Source organism: Epinephelus moara, chromosome 14 (assembly GCF_006386435.1).
Source record: "Epinephelus moara isolate mb chromosome 14, YSFRI_EMoa_1.0, whole genome shotgun sequence".
In the NCBI taxonomy this organism is placed as follows: domain Eukaryota; kingdom Metazoa; phylum Chordata; class Actinopteri; order Perciformes; family Serranidae; genus Epinephelus; species Epinephelus moara.
Window position 1 is genome coordinate 21,768,902 of NC_065519.1, and position 19,189 is coordinate 21,788,090.

Genomic DNA, 19,189 nt, shown 5'->3' on the forward strand with positions numbered 1-19,189 from the left:
CATGCCCAAGGTCAAACACCTCACACAGGACTCTCACTTCTGAGTCACGCAATTTGATCTTGTCAAACAAAGGCATCACGTTTTTTTGCATTTCCTGGCTTTCAGCGAGCTTTGCAGCGCTAACATTACACAATTGAAGCTGTATGCAGTGCAGTTTGAAGAGGATTATGATTATATCAGGCCTATTTACTATTTCATGTGGCTCTTGATGATACTTTGTACTCAGCCTACTCAGCTTGTTACTTTCTCAATGAATAACAAATGAGTTGTCAAATAAAAGGCAAATAAACACAGGCTAAAGAGAAGCTGGTACAAATATTTTATTAGAAAATATTAGAGGGGGAAATAGGTTTGGAAAATCAAGCATTAAATTCAAACATTAAGAGTGTACCTCTTTGAGCCTCTGATGCCCTCTCTCTCTCATCTGCTCTTACAGAGGCATGTGGCGTCCTGCCTACTCATCCAAACAAGGGGACAAATTACTTTAATTATGGAGTAATTGCAGAGTCTTGTGTTAATTAAATCTTTATCAGTTCAAGTAAGTGGATTTCTCCCACATGGAAACCATGCAGAGACGTGCTGTCTTGCTCCCCCCCCCCCCTTCTGCTCTGTCTAAATTTTCAACACCACAGCCTGAGACCATCTTTTATTCCCACTCTCACCCGACTCCCCCTCTCTCGCTCTCACCCCTGGGTCTCACACTGAAATGATTGGGATTAGCATCATTTGGGGAAGAGGGGGGCTTGTTTCACCAACTCTGTCAGTAGCCAGCTGTTTCTTCAAAAATACCATAACAAACATGATAGCACCGGCGTGAGGGAGTGTCCTCCGCTGGAAAATGAGATACAAGATTTATCTTAGGTTCCTGGTGTTTGACAAAATTGAATCCTCTCATTTTAATTGCTCTCGACTAGGTGTGCTGCTCCAGGCGATGGAAACAGGAGCTCTGTATGTTGTCCCTTGTTCTCTACAGACTATTATGTTCCATTGTGCAAAATGCCGATTATGATTTGCTTTATCCTTGTCATCTATCTTATTTAGGATCATTTAGGTAGCCACATGTTACAAAGGAACAGCAGTCAGCCCTGTTATTACGTGTGTTTGAGTCCCCTGCTTCTTGTAATGAGAACAGGATCACAGAGGAGAATTAATCTCTCTGAAGACTTACTCACTGGTTCAAGGCCTCACTGCATTTTAGAGAAAATGCAGGGAAATTGACTTGTTTTGTTGATTTTTGTCGGCCCAGCATTTGATCCAAGGTTTGGAATATTAATGCAAACACGTGTCAAGTGTCTTGCAGCTTTCGCTTGACAGTTTTTGCCCAGAATATTGCTCCATGGTTGCCTGAGTAAAAGGAGACGGTTACCAGGGGCGCAGTAACAAAATTCTGGGCCCTGTGCATGAGCAGGCTCTGCGTCCCCCCCCCGTCTCTCGTGTGTGATTCCTGGCTGTCTGACTGCCTTAAATCTGAACAACTGCTCTGGGAAAGACATGACAGTGTGGTGCTCCAGCTCCATAAGCAGTCAATCACTCGGCTCTAGCTGCATTTAAAGATGAATCCTAGTGCAGGGCAAGGTTAAAAAGAGGAGAGGTCAAGGGGGTCATATCACATCATGTCATTGGGGTACAACACATGCACAGTGAAATCTGGTCTGCAACTGCGGAAAGGCTCAATAACTGGCACACTATCATAGAACATGGGGATGATTGATTCGTTTCACTCAAGCGTCCATAGTCTGCCTTTACAAAAAAAAAAGAGTTATGGCTGGAAATACTTGAAAATAGGACCATAAACATATGCATTCAATATGAAAACATTCTGTTATATATCGGCCACCATGCACTAGAGTGTACCCAAATGTTCATTTAGGCTGAGCGCACCCATAATAATAACCTTTTTTATATATAGCCTAGCACTTTTCAAGCTTAACCATAAAGTGCTTTCCAGATTAAAAGATTTACAGAATAAAAAAATATATATATATCAGAAACCCATGTAGCTCCCCCACATATAACATTCCAAAATTTACAACACAAAAGCACAAGGGGAACTAAAAGTCCCTGTATTTCTTGTGCTGTCTGCTGTAACCCTCCAACAATGCAGCTTCAGTTACATTGCGCATGTGTCATACCCTGTCATTCAGATGGGGTAGAAGACGGTGTCCCAGCCCTCAATGAATAGCCTTGGTGCAGGGCGGACAAAACCATGTGACACATTTTGTAAGGGATGAGAGGGGCATCAGAGAGCCTCCACTACTTTTTCTTATACAAAGGTCAGTCTCATAATTTCATTTCTCAGCTAACTTTAATTTAGTTATGGTACTAATAACTTAGAAATAGAAAATTGCAAACAAAACCACACTTTTCATTCCAGGCCTTTTGAGGGCCCCACTCCCATTTGAACCCTGGGTAATCAGTCCTTTTCCCCTACTGCGACGCCCCTGACAGTGACAACTGTTCATGATAGAGAATGGTGGGTCTCCAGAATGACTTGACTCACTGCAGTGGTGTATGATAGTTAAAATGAGCCCCAGTGCATGCTACAATGATGGGCCCTAGTGCCAGATTTGGCAGATTTAGCTATACTGTAGTATCTTGTCACATGATCAAATACAAACTTGATATTGGACAATATCAACATACATATTACCCAGCAATCACTACTGCAAATCTGTATATGACAAAAATACCAAATAAAATGGGAGATGATTCAATTAATTGCATCATTTTTATAGTTCATTTATATATTTTTACAGTTTATGTAGAATAAACGCATAAGTAGATTCCTACTGACTATTTCACACACACACACACACACACACACACAAAGGAAAAAAAGGGCATGTAAAGCAGATGGCACTGTTTTTATTTTAACATGAGTTATTATTTCTGAATACAAGGGCCTGTTCCCCCCCGATCACAACCGCACTGCCAGCACTGTCTATATATACGCCCCTGACTCACTGTACCACTTTGTGCCTGAAATGTGTGATGTGTTTTGTTTTAACTTTTTAAAGTCGACTGAGCGCGGTTTGTCTTTGCACGCCTGTGTCACACATGCTCAAACGCAAACACCACAGTGTTTGATCTTTTAACATCTACAGTATGTGAATTTTGGCTTGTGGACACTCTCAGCGAGCTACTGTTTAGCAGTGCGAATGTTTATGGGACGATGAATGGGGTGTAATATGGCTGTGAAGCTGATTCAAAAGGGCTTAACTGGATTACAACTCATTTCAAGGATGCTTAAGGTAAGATTAAAACAGATATGTGGTAAGTGAGGAAAATACAAAATCAAATAGATTGAATTTCACTCACTGGTCTCGTAAGCCACTTGCTCATGCGTGGCTATCCTGTGTGTTTTTGCGAGGCGCCAAGTTAAAAAATCAGGTGCCTTTCTATGCGAGACAATATGTAGATTGTTAGTGTAAAAAAAAAACATTCAGCAAAGGGAAACATACGCACATTTCAAACAACAGTTTTGCTCTGTTGGACCGTCACAATTCACCATTAATGCCCTTTCTTATCTCATGCTACAAATCCCCGGAGCTGGAACATTAGAAGTCTCTAATCACACACACTGGCACACATTGAGTGTGTGTACATGCACTCTAGCACCACTCACACACATGCACAAACTCACACACCTCACATAGAAAAGATAATGAATTTAATACCACTGCTATTACAGTCAACTAATGTTTGTTAATAGCCTGGTGCCATATGGAACGAGGGCCTCAACCATGTGGGTAATTCCTCTTTTTGGACAAGCTGTCAATAAAAAGGCCTTGCATTTTGTGGATGCATGTGGTAGAGATGGGGGGGGGGGGGGGGCGCTGGTGGATGTGCTTAATCCAGCAGACTCTCTAATGATGCGTCTGTGCCTCGAATGGGAGCTACAGGCCTCTGAATGTACTCGCAGCTGTGTTTTATCTTTCCTATCACGGCNGGGGGGGCGCTGGTGGATGTGCTTAATCCAGCAGACTCTCTAATGATGCGTCTGTGCCTCGAATGGGAGCTACAGGCCTCTGAATGTACTCGCAGCTGTGTTTTATCTTTCCTATCACGGCTGAAATATGTTCACATTAGCACTCCATTGAGCATTTGTGCATATGCTGTTCAGTTTGGCTGGGTGCAAGACTTTGGTTTCCTATGTGGCGGGGGGCTAATGGAAGTAGTGGTTTTAGAGAGAAAACTTTATGACGTGCCTGATTACCCCCCCAAACTCCTCTCCACTACCACCACCACCTCCCCAAAATTCTCCTCCCCATATCCCTCTGGCAGCACTGCAGCCCAGCGGATAACCAAGCGTGGATTAGCAGTGACATCACACTGAAGAGATGGCTGAGCCCGAGTGTGAGGAAGGGTGAGTATTTGGGTGCGCCCGCGCGCGCGCGTGTGTGTGTCTCAGATGGGTGTGAGCGTTATGTGTGTGTTCAAGACTGATTAGACGATGAGGGTGGTGGCGAGAGGGAAGCGAGGATTAGAGAGCCATCTGAGAGTTGGCTAGGTGCTGACACCACTCCACCTCACCAAGGGCTCAATTTACTGAGGGATCAGACTCATTTATGGTGGGCTGGGATTATTATCAGTTCAATAGGGCAATTTCTTTATTACAGTCACCCTTCAACCTGTGAAATATGGACACTTGTGAGACATTTATGGGTGCATTTATCTTGTTTCAGCTATAATCTACTTCTTTTCTGCTACAATTAATTGTGTATTAGCAGCAGGTAAAGTAGTGATAGTGTTAAATGAAGTAGTATTAGATCGAAATGTATAATTTCAGAGGGAAATCAAAGTGTTTGTGTGGCAGTGTACCACAAAAAACTACATTTTCTTTCTTTTTAAAATGTCTATTAGGAATTTCAGACAAATTCCATCCACCATACTTCAACTCCCGGGAGTCTGCAGGGACTGTGGCGTGGAGCTTTTTCTTTTTTTAAAGGCTCAAAATAGGATGAGACAGGCAGCTATGTTTGAGTTTGGGTTTACCTGGAATGTCAACACTCTTAAGCTGGCCCTCTGTATTGAGCCCCTTGTAATGCATTGAGCATCATTCACCTGATTCTTCGACAGCACCACAGTCCACTGAGAAAACAGGTTTCATCTGCATCTATGACAACAGAAAACAATGGTGGAGAGAAGGACGCACACGTTTAGTTGTAGCCTTAAAACAAATGTGAGGGAAGTGGGGACTGTGCCATTCAGTCCAGTTTGAGACCTATTGTGAATTTGTCAAAGACTGCCTACCAAATACATATCCCTCACAACCAAGACTGGAGGTTAATTTTACCTTGGAAACAGCTACTCGTGAAAACAATCTCACCACAAAGTGCATTCAGTAGATGTTCAAAGGCAGCTGAGTTGCCCTGAGTTGAAAATTCAAATGTTAAGAGTCTCCAACAACCTCTGAATGGACAGAAATAGTTATGAAAATGTATGCAATGTAACAACTGACTTTTTCTCTGAGACATGCCACTAAAAATGTGAAAAATATTGGATAAAATGCAAATCCTATTTGACTTTGAAGTGATCTTTTATTTATATGTTTACTCTGTTGAGGTAATTTTGTTTTATTCCCCCCAGGTTTTCCATGAATTCAAAGTCATGGATCATGAGGACCTTTGTGATCTTAAAGGATGATTGTGGACATAAAGGACCTGTTATCCATGATACTACAATGTAACCTTGCTTCTTTTCTTCTTTTAGAGTTCATTCCTGACCTTATAAAAAGCAGCTAGAAAACTCAGTACATAATTATTCATTTGACCGTAGGTACAGTTTGTAATCTAACATGCATCCATATTTCCTATTTGAAAAACCTGAAAAATAGCCAACCAAGCATAAATATTAACATAGAGTAACACAAATATAGAAGAAATAAACAGGCTTAGGTATTTATAATTTTAGCTATGTTCAGATTAATGTATTAACTTTTATATTTAGAGATGTTGTGCTTGTGTAGACAAGAAATACCCTCAGTCAGCCATGTGAACAGAAGTGACGAGATCTCAGCTCTTCACTCTTAGCGTCTGAGTCACAGTGAACCAATAAAACTATAAATGTTTTATATCCTTTTTATATTATATTTAAAACTTTTATAGTTTCCTTGCAGTTAACCAGGAAGTATAATTATTAGATTTTCACAGGCAGCACGTCCGAGGGAAAAAACACTCTTCTGTTCCTCCTCTGCAGCGACCTTAAGTCGTAAGTGATTCAGCTACAAAATAAATCACAGCTACTTCACTGACTGCTGTAACTTTAAAGGATGGTGCCCCGCTAATATCGCGAGATTACATCGTTGGCGTGAATTGGGTTGCTGCTTCCCGGGAACCGAAACGTTTCAACTTAGCCAACTGCCAAACCTTCACAAACAAAACCGTAAAGTTAAGTCTTTACTTTGTGTCACATTAACTTTACTTCAGCTCGTGACTAACATCAGTTTTAATGTAACTGGTAGCTTACCGTTTTATTTACAGCCCCCAGCGCCCGAAATGTATGGATGCTAACGTTAGCTAGCTCGCTAGTTAGTAGACTTGTAGCGGTTGTTTGAAAACTGTCGAAGTTTATCCACAAACAAAAATGTCCGCGGAGCAGAGGACAAGCTGGATACTGACAGGCGCTACTGTCGCCTGTGTCACCGCCCTGTATGTGCCCTGTGTGCAGAGAACCGTCCCCGGTGGAGACTCAGGTTGGTGCTAGCCAGCTAGCTAATGCTTCTCTGGTCATGTGGCTTTGTTGTGTTGCCAGACAGCCAATCGCGTGGCGCCTTGTTGGTGCGGCTGCTGCAGCTAAGCGGGTGCTGTCCGTGGTACTGCAGGTATATGAGAGACAGAAAACTTTGCTCATGTACATACATAAGAGAGTTTCACTAATGCATTGATTTAAAAATACACATATGATTGACGTAAGAAACGTAAGCTATGTTCTCAGTGAGCTTCCAAAGTGTTCATCATTAATATCTTTAGATTGACCTGCAAGAACATACATAGTTCACACACCAGCACCGTTTTCACACTCTACTCTGTGCTACTGATTTAATGTTGAAGGTAAAAATGAATGTCAAGTAAATACATTTGAGATAATGCCTGCTAGATGAACAGTTATGGTACAATGTGTAATCAGTATAATAAACACACAACGCTAAGATATCCTCAATTTCATGTAAACCATTGCACATATATTACTGTTGGGTTTGTGGTTGTGTGGTGAAGTGTCTTATATATATTGTTTATACTGTGTTCATTGTGTATTGGTGAGGCAAAGAAGAATTCCATGCCCTGTTGGGCAACTAAGTGTATTTATTGTATTATATAAATGAGTTTTGCAAGGGTCTTGCAATGTAGTTACTTTTTTGAGTTACCATTGACTGAAAGAATGTGATTAGAAGGTTTCTCTGATGTCAGGATCAAAAACAAATATGGCCCAGTGGATTAACATGAATTTATGCCATGATAATTATCACAATATTAACTTGACCTGCAACTATTTTCAGCCAATTGCACCGAAATCATTTGTAATTCATAAAGTTATTAGAAAGTTATTGACTGTGTCAAACATTTTACCAGTTTATATACCTACAATAATGATTGTTTTAACCAATATTTGCTGTTTTTTTCTGTTGAGGTTACATGGAAAAATATCTTAGAGCGTTATTTCTAATACTGACTGCACTGCAGTGGTTGGTAATATAGACACCATTTGCAGTGACAATGTATTGCTGATCTTCACCCACAAAATAATATGAGTACTCTGTGTAAATTTGATATCATGTTTATTGCATAAATTGAATTTACACTTTTCTGGAACCAGCCATAGCAGTGCTTCCAAATGTATTTCACCCGGTACCTTCCTGTGTTGTAGGCCAACATGTTTTGCAACATTCTTGTAATTCAGTTCATGAAGGACTGCCTTGCACAATTACAAACAGTGTTTAGAAGTGATAGCAAGGTTACAAACTTGTAAATGTGGACTTGAGGGCATGAAGGCTCTGCTTGTTAGGTTTGCGCTGCTCTGGCATACAAGCTGCTGTGGAGGGGAATGCACATTTTGCAGAATGAAAGCATGTGAAAAGCTCGGCCAGATATGAGCGAGGAGAGACGAGGAGAGAGCAGGCAATTGGAGCGCTGAGTAGCCCTGCTGGTTGTGCTGCTGTCTGGCGAACGGGGCCTTTGAAAAAATGGCCAACCCCTTCTCCACAGTGTTTAGGGACCGTGCAGGATGCCCGCTCTGATAGTGCCAGCTGAACACCCTTCCGAATTCTCCAGGTCTCCGTCTCTGTGTCCTAATCTCTTTAGGTGTGATGTGCCCTGGAGAGGCTTGAGCACAGCCCCGCGGGTACGCTGTTGTCTAGGAATGTGGAGTGTGGAAATGATGGGGATTATGGGAAGACTGGTGTGGGTGCCCATGCTCCACTATCACAAAGACTCTTGGCACCCATGCTGCTACCCCGTTGAGTCAATATTTTTCCCTTTTTAGTATTGGGGCTGCAGAACTGCATCTCTGTGGCACTGAGATGGATGTTTTGGCTCAGTATTAGTTTGAGTTTCTCTGTGTTGAATGGTGTAAAAGTGTGCCACTACTGAGGGAAAATAAGTGAAATTGAGAAACCGATGAGGGATGAGAAAGTGTGATGTAAAATGATGGCAGGTAGCTGGCGGCTCATGCCAGGTGAAATGGAGCTGTGAAACATTTAAGCTGTGCAGGTGGAGGAGTTCTGACTTCATGGTCCATTAGAGTGATAAGAGTTAGGGCTCCTCATGTGGCAGGAATTTAGGCATAATAATTCACTGTATCGGTAAGGTTGCAAAATAAGTGATGCAGCCAATGCCATCTGAAACTCAGCCGTTCTATAATGGTTGATGCTGCATCGGGGTCCATGTCCTTGCTCTTCAAATGTTTATTTAAATGCACAGTTTGAAAATAACCACCTCAACTCTGTTGCTGTTTTTAGCGTCTAGTTAAAAAAACTAATTTAAAAACCTTTTTGATGTCATTTGTTTCCTAGGCTATGTGTATTAACTTATTAGGCTTATTTCTAGCTTTTATACTGGTACAGTAACAGACTAACACTCCCGTCAGTACTGATGCAGGAAACAAGGCCACTGTTTTTTTGGCTGTATTGACAGAGGAGATGACTACCCTTCTAGTACCAGTAGAGGGAGCTGTCTTGAACCTAAACATTTATCAATGTCATTTAATCTGAACCAAATTTCAATTTTCATGAGTGGGAGATGCAAACATTGGGTGAGAAATCAGTATAATTTGAAACGCTCTGGGTGTATTCTGGCACAAATGGGTTTGTGCCCAGATACATTAAAGCTTCCTCAAATAGCTTTTAGGGGTTTTCTTTTCACTTTGTGCTGCGCCTCACACAGAGCTTGTCAAAAAATTGTGCAACCGGCTCTTATTTTTACAGCTTACCTCATTCTGTGACTGTCACCAACGTTGCCTTTCTGTTTGTGCCCAACGGACTAAACGAGACATTGAGGCACTGGGAGTGTGGGAGCAGGAGAGAGGCACGTAGAGCGGCAGGGGGAAAAAAAAAGAGGAAGGGAAAGGACCCTGATGCATGGGGAGGATGGGACTGGAAGCATTATTCTCAGATCAGCATATGTGTGTGTCTTTGTGTGACAGAGCATTGGAGAGGGAGTCTAATGGCTTGTGTGTGTGTTTATGACTGTGTGTATGTGCTGGAGACGGGTAGGGAGGCATCAGGGGAGAAGCGAGAGATGAAGAGAATGAGCGTGCCGCTTAGGAAATGTCACACTGGGAAGATTTGTAGGTTTTGATCCTGGCAAATTAATGCAAAACCCCAGTGCAAGTATTTGATTTGGGAAAACTTTGGGAGCAGACTTGTCTCTTAATAATAATTATTGGGTTTACATTAATTTCCTCCCCTATTCTCTTCCACAGGAGAGCTGATCACCACTGCTTGTGAGCTGGGGGTAAGTATTAGCTGTATTGTTTAATCAATTCACTCATTAACTCTTATAAGCATTAAGGAAGTTTAATTAAGCATGGGCAGAAAGCAGATTAATTTACTTTCAGTCCACAGGTTTTTCCCCTTCTTTTCTATACACTTATTTTACTAAGTTGCAAGTAGAGAATGCTATAATTTGCAACCCGTTTTTCAAATCCAATTAAAGTCAATGGTAAGGCGATGGCTTTTGTAGGCTTTGCCTTATGTACGGTATAAGGCTTATTATATCCACCCCTCTTTTTTGTGTGTGTGTGTAAGCCGCGAAGAATGAACTAAATCGGGTTAACAGTTATAATAAGTTTTATTATTTAATAAAGTTTATTACGCCGCTGTGATCCTTTTAGGGAGGCTGTGTCGGTGTCACTATGCCAGTAATCCTGCCGTTAGTGCTGCAGTCCGTGTGGCCTGCCTGTCTGCCTTTCAGGCCTCCCCAGGGCCTCGCAGACCGTCCCTGGGCCCCAGGCTGCTGGCCCCCCCTTTTGATCCCCAGAGTTCCAGAGTTCTGCCTCCCTGTGCTCCCTGTGGCCTTCGTCCCCCAGCTGTCCTTTTGCTGCATATCTGTCCACTCCTGTTGGCCACACAGTTCTGTCTCCACATGCTCTGAGCTGATGCTCATTTTGGTGGAGCTACCTGACACTAACACTTAAGCTGTCTGCTGAGTTGCTTTTCTTTATTATATTCTCTACATCACGTCCTCTCTTACTGCTCCTTGACTTCTCCTGACCTACATGCTCTATTGGCGACCTGTCCCTCTGATTTGGGTGGAGTTGTCTCTATGTTTGAATGTAACCAAGGAGCATTTGCAGTGTCTGAGGTGACTGGTGAGGTATCCACACTCTCACCTCAGCTCTGTGCTCATTTGAAGAGCTGCCCCTTCTCACTGCCTGCATAGCTCGTGTTATCAGTGCCAGGGAATGAGTCTGTGTTTAATGACTGAGCCCTTATCTGGGTGGAGGAGACTTAGCGGCTAATTGCTGTGATTGCCGAGATCCCCCAGGCGAGAATGACTGCGGCTCGGAGGTGGTTTGGGGGCTGGGACTGGCGAGCACCACGTGCTCTACCACGGGCTCCGGGGAGCTGCACTGTCCTTGGGAAGAGGCCAGAGGAAAAGAAGTGAGAAGAGGGTGGAGGAGAGGGAGAGGAGGGCTCTGGTATCATAGCAGAGTCAGTTTGCGGTCAGGCCAGGCGGGATGTGTCTTGCTTCTTCATTACTGCAGCTCTAAAGCACACCACTACTGGCGCCTACTGTGGGCAAAAGAGTAACGAGATTTCCCATTTAGTCAGAAGGGGGCCTAGTAAAAATAACATCCTTACTGCTTCACTGTGGTCTCGTCCTATATTCTCATTCTGCATCTTGTGTCCTTTTCATGCCTCTTATCCAAATAAGCACAACTGTTAACTTGCCATCCACAAAAGCACATCTTGAATGAGGCATTACTTTGCTGCTCTCTTGAAGCTGTGACTTTATTTGTCATTGCGTCTCTGGATTTTGATTTCACACTTCATTTTATTCTTAGGTGGCCCATCCTCCAGGATACCCTGTTTTTACCCTACTAGCTCACCTGGCTATGTGTCTCCTGCCCTCACTCTCCCCAGCCCACAGTGTCAATCTGATGAGTAGCCTGCTGGGGGCTGCAGCGTGCGGTGCCCTCTGCATTACTGTCTGCAGGTAGGCACATGAAATATAAGTTCACTATGTCATTTTCCATAATTTGTTGTCATATTTGTGTCGTTCCTGTGCTCTGTGATTACTGTGCTCTTACGTTAAAGAATGTGCTAAACTGAAAATAATGTCCAGACAGAGCATTTTAAGTGGTGCAGCTCTCTGATAATGTTAGGTCACAAAATTGCACTTGTCAAACTGAGATTTCAGGAAATCACATAGAAGCCTCCCCCCTTCAGCCAAGGAATCTGACAGCAGCCATTTAGTAACAAACTATACATATGCATCAATCTGTACAGCAAAAGTCAAACATCTGAGGGAAGTAACAATGAAAAGAAGACGTTTTTTGAGTGGAGGGGGTCTTCAAACATTCCCTCACTGATGTTTTGCATCTTGATGCTGTCTGGAACAGAGAGTGGTATTTTTGGGTCCTGACAGACTGGCAGTGTCGTCCCTGATCCTCTGTTCAGTATTCAGGAGCAGAGCCCAGCCGCACTCCTCCCTCCCACCGCCCTGCCCTGCCTGTTTACCCATCAGCCACCCGTTGTGAGCGTGCGTGTGTGTGTATGTATATCACAATTATCGCGCCCTCCAACCCCCACCCTGACGTCCCTGTTCTCCTGCCCCCCCACTGCCCAGCATGCTCTCAATCCTGACATGGCACGATTTCTTATCTCCCCCCTTCTTGCCTCCTGGGTCTGAGAGGAACAGGATCACTAACTCTGCTCCTCCCTCTCCCCTCTCTTCAACCATCTCTCCCCACGCTCAGTCATGAGCACAGTTTACGGTCTCTGCATTGCCATCTACCACCCTGCAGTTTCGCCTGCTGCTGACCCTATCATGTAAGGAGTATTTTACCCCTTCCCTCTTTGTGTGTGTGTTTATCTCCTGTGGTTGGCCGCACTACCTTACATCACCCTTTTGCTGATCTTAGTAATTTTCCACATTGCATTGTTGGTGGCAGCTTAGTGTCGACATTTTTCCTTTTTGTCACTGTTTGTGCATACTGGGGCATTTCCAAGCATGTCATATACTTCTAATTTACTCATCCAGAATAGGAATTGTTGAATATGATGTAATTTCTTCCTGCTGTACACCTTGGCAGGCTGTGAGGGACCCAGTGATAGTAGGGGGGAAAAGCAGGTGAAAATGGAGTTTTGTGTGTTCCCAGGTGCTCAGCACTGGGCCTACTTCCTGTGTGCTTGGCCAGCGTGTGCTAGGTGGCAGGTGGTCTGGAGTAGGTCAGGGTACAGGGTCAGCCCTGCTGCAGAAGGGCAGGGGCTTGGGAGGAAGTGCTACTCAGGGGACTGGCCCTAAGCCCAGACTGCATCAGTCTTACACCCTGCCTCGCCTTACTGCTTCTCAGAGGTGAATCAGAACTTGCCAGTTTCAACCAATCTTCCCAGGACAGGACAGGAAAAGAATAAGGAGAGGACAGCAAGAAAGAGAAGGAAACACTGCTTCTTTTTTGGGGCTTTCTGGCTTTGTAACCGTACTGCCCCCCTAGTCTTAATACATTTGATGAGTTACCAGTCAATTGGAGGATTGGACTCTGTTCTTGGCCAGACATTTGCAGACAGTTATTTTGGGGCCAGAAAATATCCATGCAGTCTGGGTGATATTTGGCTCACAGTGTGTGCATGTTAACTGTAGCCCTGTTTGTAATCTCTGGGGATTTAGATCCAATTTTGGATTATGGTCAAGTGAAAAGTCATTATGAGGACCTCCAACCCCACCCACTCCCCAACAAGGGATGATGGGTAGTGAGGACTCCAGCCAGAGCACACAGTCACACCATATAAGCTCTTAAGTATGAACATATAATCTATGCTTTCAATTTGAAAAATAAGCATAAAAGGTTTTAGTCATTATCTGCTCAGGGCCTAGTTTGGGATGAGCTTGTGGCTGTGAATCAGCTGGCAGACTCTGCCTGGTGAGGGGTTACCAGAGAGGGCAAAAGATGAAGAGGGTGAAGGGTGGGGGCGGGGGGTGTTTCCGGATGGTCAAGACCTCCATCTCGGTTCTGGCACGGAGGGCGTTGGGTGCTTTGACCATACTAAGACGACTGGCATAGATGTCATGCCACATCCCTGCAGGGATTCTCTGGCCAGGCCTTTCCCTCAGATGAAATGCCAAAACTGACCAGTTGACACCCGTTCATACCTGCTCTGTCCTTGCAGAGACGCCAGTTTGCTGTGTCTTCTCCCAACATAATTAACTTCTGAGATGCATTTTGTTGTTTTTGTTCCTTTGAGGCCCTTATAAAGTTTTTCACTACTTCTTATTTTTGGGTTTGCATCAGCTGAGAAGTAGACTTTCCCCCTCCCCAAACAAATCATCACTTTGTGTGATTATTTTCAGATGGCAAAATGTATTGAAGTTAATACGGGTACTTGAAGGCAGTTTCTCTCAAATAGTAAATTGTAAGACCTTGAAATTCATCTGGAGTATACCCAACATGGCAAGCCTTTGATGTATCAATTTAAATTAGTCGGCCAGATTGCCGTGTTTAATGTGGGGGAATGTAAGTTGATAGGCTTGGAAGCCACTTCTCTCTCTTGCATAAGTTTAAATGTAGCACTTAGCCTCCCTTTGATTTGTCAATTACAGTTCTCTTGGCTTGATCATATGGTTTGATGGCCAAATTGCATGTCTTGTTATGTTTTCACACCATGCCCTGACAAGCCTTTGAGGATGGTGGACGTAATGATAATTACTATCGATTGCACTCGGAGGTTCACAGAAAGAAACATTTTGCCTGTGGAATGCTAAAGGCCTCCTCAGCCCTGAGTCTCTAGAGGAATGCACCCTTCATAGCAGGATAATCCAGACAGCTCGGTATTCTGTGCTCTCTCGTTTCACAGTTTATCTGCTAAAGCTGCTCTGAATCTCTGCTACCTGGGAGGAATCTCTCTCCATTCCTGAGCTTATCCTGAGAAACCAGGAGCAGACACGTTAGCGTGCTGACAGCCATCAGAGCAGAAAAACAACCTCGCAACACTCAGTCATCAGCACTTTTTTGGTTTGATCACATGATTACATAACAGGGCTGTTGAAGTGCAGCAAACGTGCCCGGCCTCCCCTTTCCCTGGCGGCCCTCGAAACAAAATGCACACCTGCGAGAGGCTCCCCCGCCAAGAACTGGCCCATGTGGCACAGCTGATACCTCAGTGGACCTGAGAATGGGCGTGGTGCCATCCCCCTGCCTTGTGCTGCGTCCCCAGCTCCTTATAAGGGCCTTCACCATATGGTCCTGATGGCGCCTTCCCTCCTCACTCAGGTGGGTTGTTTTTCCACAGGGGTGGGGTTGCGTGTGTCTTGTCAGGGTCATGTCAGGAGCAGTGTGTGTGGGGATCGTGTTTTGCAGCTATTTGCATAGTTTTGTTGTGAGTGTGAGTTGCGGTGGCTCGTTAACAGTTGAATAGAGTTGTTTTGTTGGATAATGTACTCACGTCTCCCTGCAGGTGGCAAAGCTGCCCCTCTGTCTCACATCTGCTATGGTCGGATAAAATCTTCATTCCAAGTGGCTATAGAGAATACACCCATTCCTAGTTTCCTCTGAAAATGCAGAGGACAATTTTAGGTTTGTCTGTTTAAAAGGCCTCAATCTCTAGACCTTTTGTTCCATTTCTGCAGTATCTCATCCGTCATATTGTAGTCCAACAGACCTCCTTTACTCCCCCCATCCTCAGCATGACCAATGGTTCCCCCAGGACTCATCCTCTAATACAGTTAAACAGATGTCTAATGAAGATGTTATTTCCTCATTACTGGCTATGGGATGGGGATAGAGAGGAGGAGGGAGGAGGGCTAGATAGACAGCAGAATACAGTACCAGTTTAATATTCCTTTTGCCCGTGGGCCCGAGATTGTGTCTGCCTCGGACGTCAATATTACATTCCTCACCCACCACAGGCAGTCTTATTAAGGCACCAGGCACGGAGACGGATCAGACTCGGCAATTACAATTCACCCAGAATTAGTTAATGGAATCTATACAGCAACATTTATGTATCACTGGTGTGTGCCTAATGACTTTGTTGGAAAAGGCAGCAATAAAAATGGCATTCAGTGAATTGCATAAACATAGGGTTTTTGTAAATTGTTTTTTTTTTCTCCTCTTCCTGTAATTTTTGTGTGTTGGGTGGAGATTAAGATGGCATTCTGGAAGAAATTGTCATGTCAGTGGCTGCATTGTTTGAGCAGAATTGTGGTGATTAATTTTACACGCACTCGGAGCACTGGAGCGCTCTCCTGGAGGAGGGGTGTCTGAGCGGCAGCACCGGGACCCTTATTTACCCTCCTCTCTGTTCGAGCAGACAGCCTCCTCTTCATACACCGGAATGAGGCAGGGAAGACAGGGAAGTGCCTGGTTTGGTGACTGGTTGGAAATTAGGCTGTGGCATCCCAGATTCCAATATACTGTTTTGAAAGTCAGCTATAAAAAAGGATTAGGGCTGAGCAATACTGAAGGAATGAAATAACATGTATTATTTTTACCTCAACATTAATAATGTGAAATTTTGGTGATGACTGTTGGTTCTTTTGTAACATAATTTCACATCAAAAACAAATAAGTAGAAGCATTTACTGGGTATTTAGTTTAAAATAGAATTTAATTATGTCAATAATATGTCTTTAAAACAGCTGGGTTGTATGGCTGAAATCAATATCATGATATCAGTGATGATGATATCAATAAGTATCATGATATGGCAAATTCATGTCAGTGCAATTAATGATGTGATACTGTCATGCTCTTCACAATTAAAACACTGATAACGTGTTAGATGTTAGTCTTTAATTACAGTTTACTTGAAATCATTTATTTAAAGGAGAACTCCAGTGATTTAGTCTTGCACTTCCATAAAGTTAGGAGACTTACAAGAGATGAATTTTGAATAAGAAGAGTCAAAATCAAAGCAGCAGAGGCCAAAAATATCCTGTCATTTAGTGTCAAGCACCTATAACACTGGATCCCACATTTCCTATAATGCAACTCAGTAGCATCTTTCATTAAACTCTCCCAGCCTGGTAAGCGTCCGTATCTTTTCATGTCTGTGCCCCAGTTTGCAAAACAGGCTTTCTGCTAAAAATCCCAAACCAAAAGAACCCAGATGATGTCATTTTTAACATTGGAAAGCTCCTACATAGCCACAGAAGATATTAGCTGTCTCTAAAATCAGTAGTAGGCTAAAACAGTATGTGGAATTTTTTATTATCTCTGAAACCAACAGTATGTGAATTGCTTACTATTTCTGATGAAATATTATAATATAACACTGACACTACGCTGGAGTAATTATCCCACAATGCAATGCACTAGTGGACAACGTTCATAATGGACAATGACCAAGACAGCTCTGTAATGTCAACAAAGACCCAATTTAAGTGTAAGTATGTAAGAAGTGTAAGATGTCATTTCACTTGGTATAATAATATAGTTTTAAAATTATGTTTCAATTACTGGTAGAGCTGAGGTTGGCACATGTTACCATGGTTACGTGTCTCCACCCGGCAAGAAGGCTCTGATGAAGTGACATGGAAATTACAGCTCTCTGTGTCTGCAAAGATGCATGCTTTTTTTTAGGTACACAAAAGTACATTGAATGATATTATACACATGGGGTATGTAGTGCAAATTATGTGATTTCGGATGCAGTCATGATACATTCACACGCTAACAAGCACTCTGTTTGTCAAGTAAATGTAACTAGATGTGTGTGTTGGTTAGAAAAAAACACATTTTTAAAAATGATAACATGAGTCCATACACTGGCTGACCTTAAAATACTTTTTGGTGTTTTAAATAGCATTTGTTTTCCTGACACATATACATATTGTATCATTTCAAAGCCTATATTTTTACATCAGTCGCTGCTTGGCTTTGAAATTTCTATGCAGTGCATCAGACACTTACCACTGTCATATAATAGCTACTAAGTACCCTGCCTGGTGTCCTGGCCAGAGGAGAGCCCTGGGGTGTCAGCGAGGGCCAGCTGGAAACCTCCGCCTCAGCCCGAGCAGGCCACCTCCTCTCTCGGGCTCTCTACCCTCTTCAGGAATGTGTGATTCTTTTCCAGCGCTGCTTCCCCAAACCACCACTCGGTTAGAGAACAGTGCAGCGCTGATCCGCGATGGCACAGCTGTGGTATTGTCTGTTCCCTGGGGTGGTGTGCGACAGTGGCTCCCTTGGCCAGCTCCATTGTGAAGCCTCATTCAGCGCAGAGTGCTGGTGTAGGCTTTTTTGTGTGCTGTTATTTAGCACAGACGACTGGTGCTGGCACGTCTCTGGCCCGTACTGTAGAACTGAGGGAGTAAATGAGGCAGGTCCCATTTTGACACTTCAAAGTGATTATACTGAGCTTTTGTTGTGTCCTTGAAGGGGGCATCGCTTACCAGAGCCTGTTGTATCATTGTCATTCATTAGTTTTTATTTACCTTTGATCTTTTTGTTTAACCTGTCTTCAGGACAGTTTTATACTAAATATTTTCTATTTTTTTTCTATTTCACCATTTTCATTCCTTATGTGTGATTTTTAGCAAAAAAATAAAAAATAAATAAAAGATGAATTATTGGTAATTTTCTTTCTATCCATGTACATTATTACCAAGTTAGTGCTTCATTCCAGACTTCATGCATAATATTTGTCATTCAGTTAATTACCCAAGTGATGACACAGACATTTTGGCAGGGTGGATCAGTGCAGGGTAAAATAGTCTCGTTGTCAGCCGTGTTATTCTCCTGCCACGTCTCAACCAGGCCATTGTCACTGAGCCACAACATTTCAGCACAGCAGCATCCCTGCACCGCATTGAGTCATGATAACAGGGAACACGGCCACACTGGTGTCAGAATGTGTCCTGCTTTATCTGCACGCCCTGGGAGCAGCCAGCCCGGAGAATGAGCTGTGGAGAGGCTTGAGAGGCTGACTGGGACCCAGGTGGTCCTGCGCAGACAGACAGGTCATTTACAGCCCGCACTGTACACACATCACTGGGCTCTTACGGACTGACAAGCTCTAACAGAGAGATTTGTCAGGCACTCGGGGAGAATAAAGAAGTTGAAGAACAGGAATGTGTGTGTGTGCATGTTTGTGTGTGTCTCTCTGAATATGTGACGAGTGCTGCCTGACTATCAGGCGAGGCTTCAGAAGCAGGGACACACTCGGTGTAATAACCTCGTCCGTGGACCCCCATGACTGCTCTGCACCCAGTGCTGCCCCGAAATCAGCCCCCCTGCTAGGTGTATGAGCTATGGGTTAATTGTCATGCAGGGAGGTAAAATTATGGGTGCGGGGGGTCTCTGCACCTCAACAAAAGTCCCCATCTGCCCCCCTCCACCCCATCCTCCTTCATCCTTCCTTCAAGTTACAACTAATTCCTGGAGCGGTNAGTGCACACACACACACACACACACACACACACACACACACACACACACACACACACACACACACACACACACACACACACACACTCATTCACCAAGCTCGCCTTACAGTGAACACAGAGGAAAAATAGTGGAGAGAAGGAGAGAG

General features: G+C 43.6%; 1 protein-coding gene across 3 annotated transcripts in view; it reads left to right on the forward strand.

The window, feature by feature from the left end:
- Positions 1-6,317: 6,317 nt before the first annotated feature.
- Positions 6,318-19,189, forward strand: part of tmem260 (transmembrane protein 260) — a 32,889-nt gene continuing 20,017 nt past the window's right edge. For 2 of the 3 annotated variants that reach the window (XM_050062821.1, XM_050062819.1), the window contains exons 1-3: positions 6,318-6,694; positions 9,919-9,950; positions 11,503-11,654. In XM_050062821.1, coding sequence (XP_049918778.1) covers positions 6,586-6,694; positions 9,919-9,950; positions 11,503-11,654 — 293 coding nt within the window. In that variant the 5' untranslated portion in view covers positions 6,318-6,585. Of the gene's footprint in view, positions 6,695-9,684; positions 9,784-9,918; positions 9,951-11,502; positions 11,655-19,189 lie in introns of those variants that run through there. The other variant, XM_050062820.1, reaches the window with a different exon arrangement.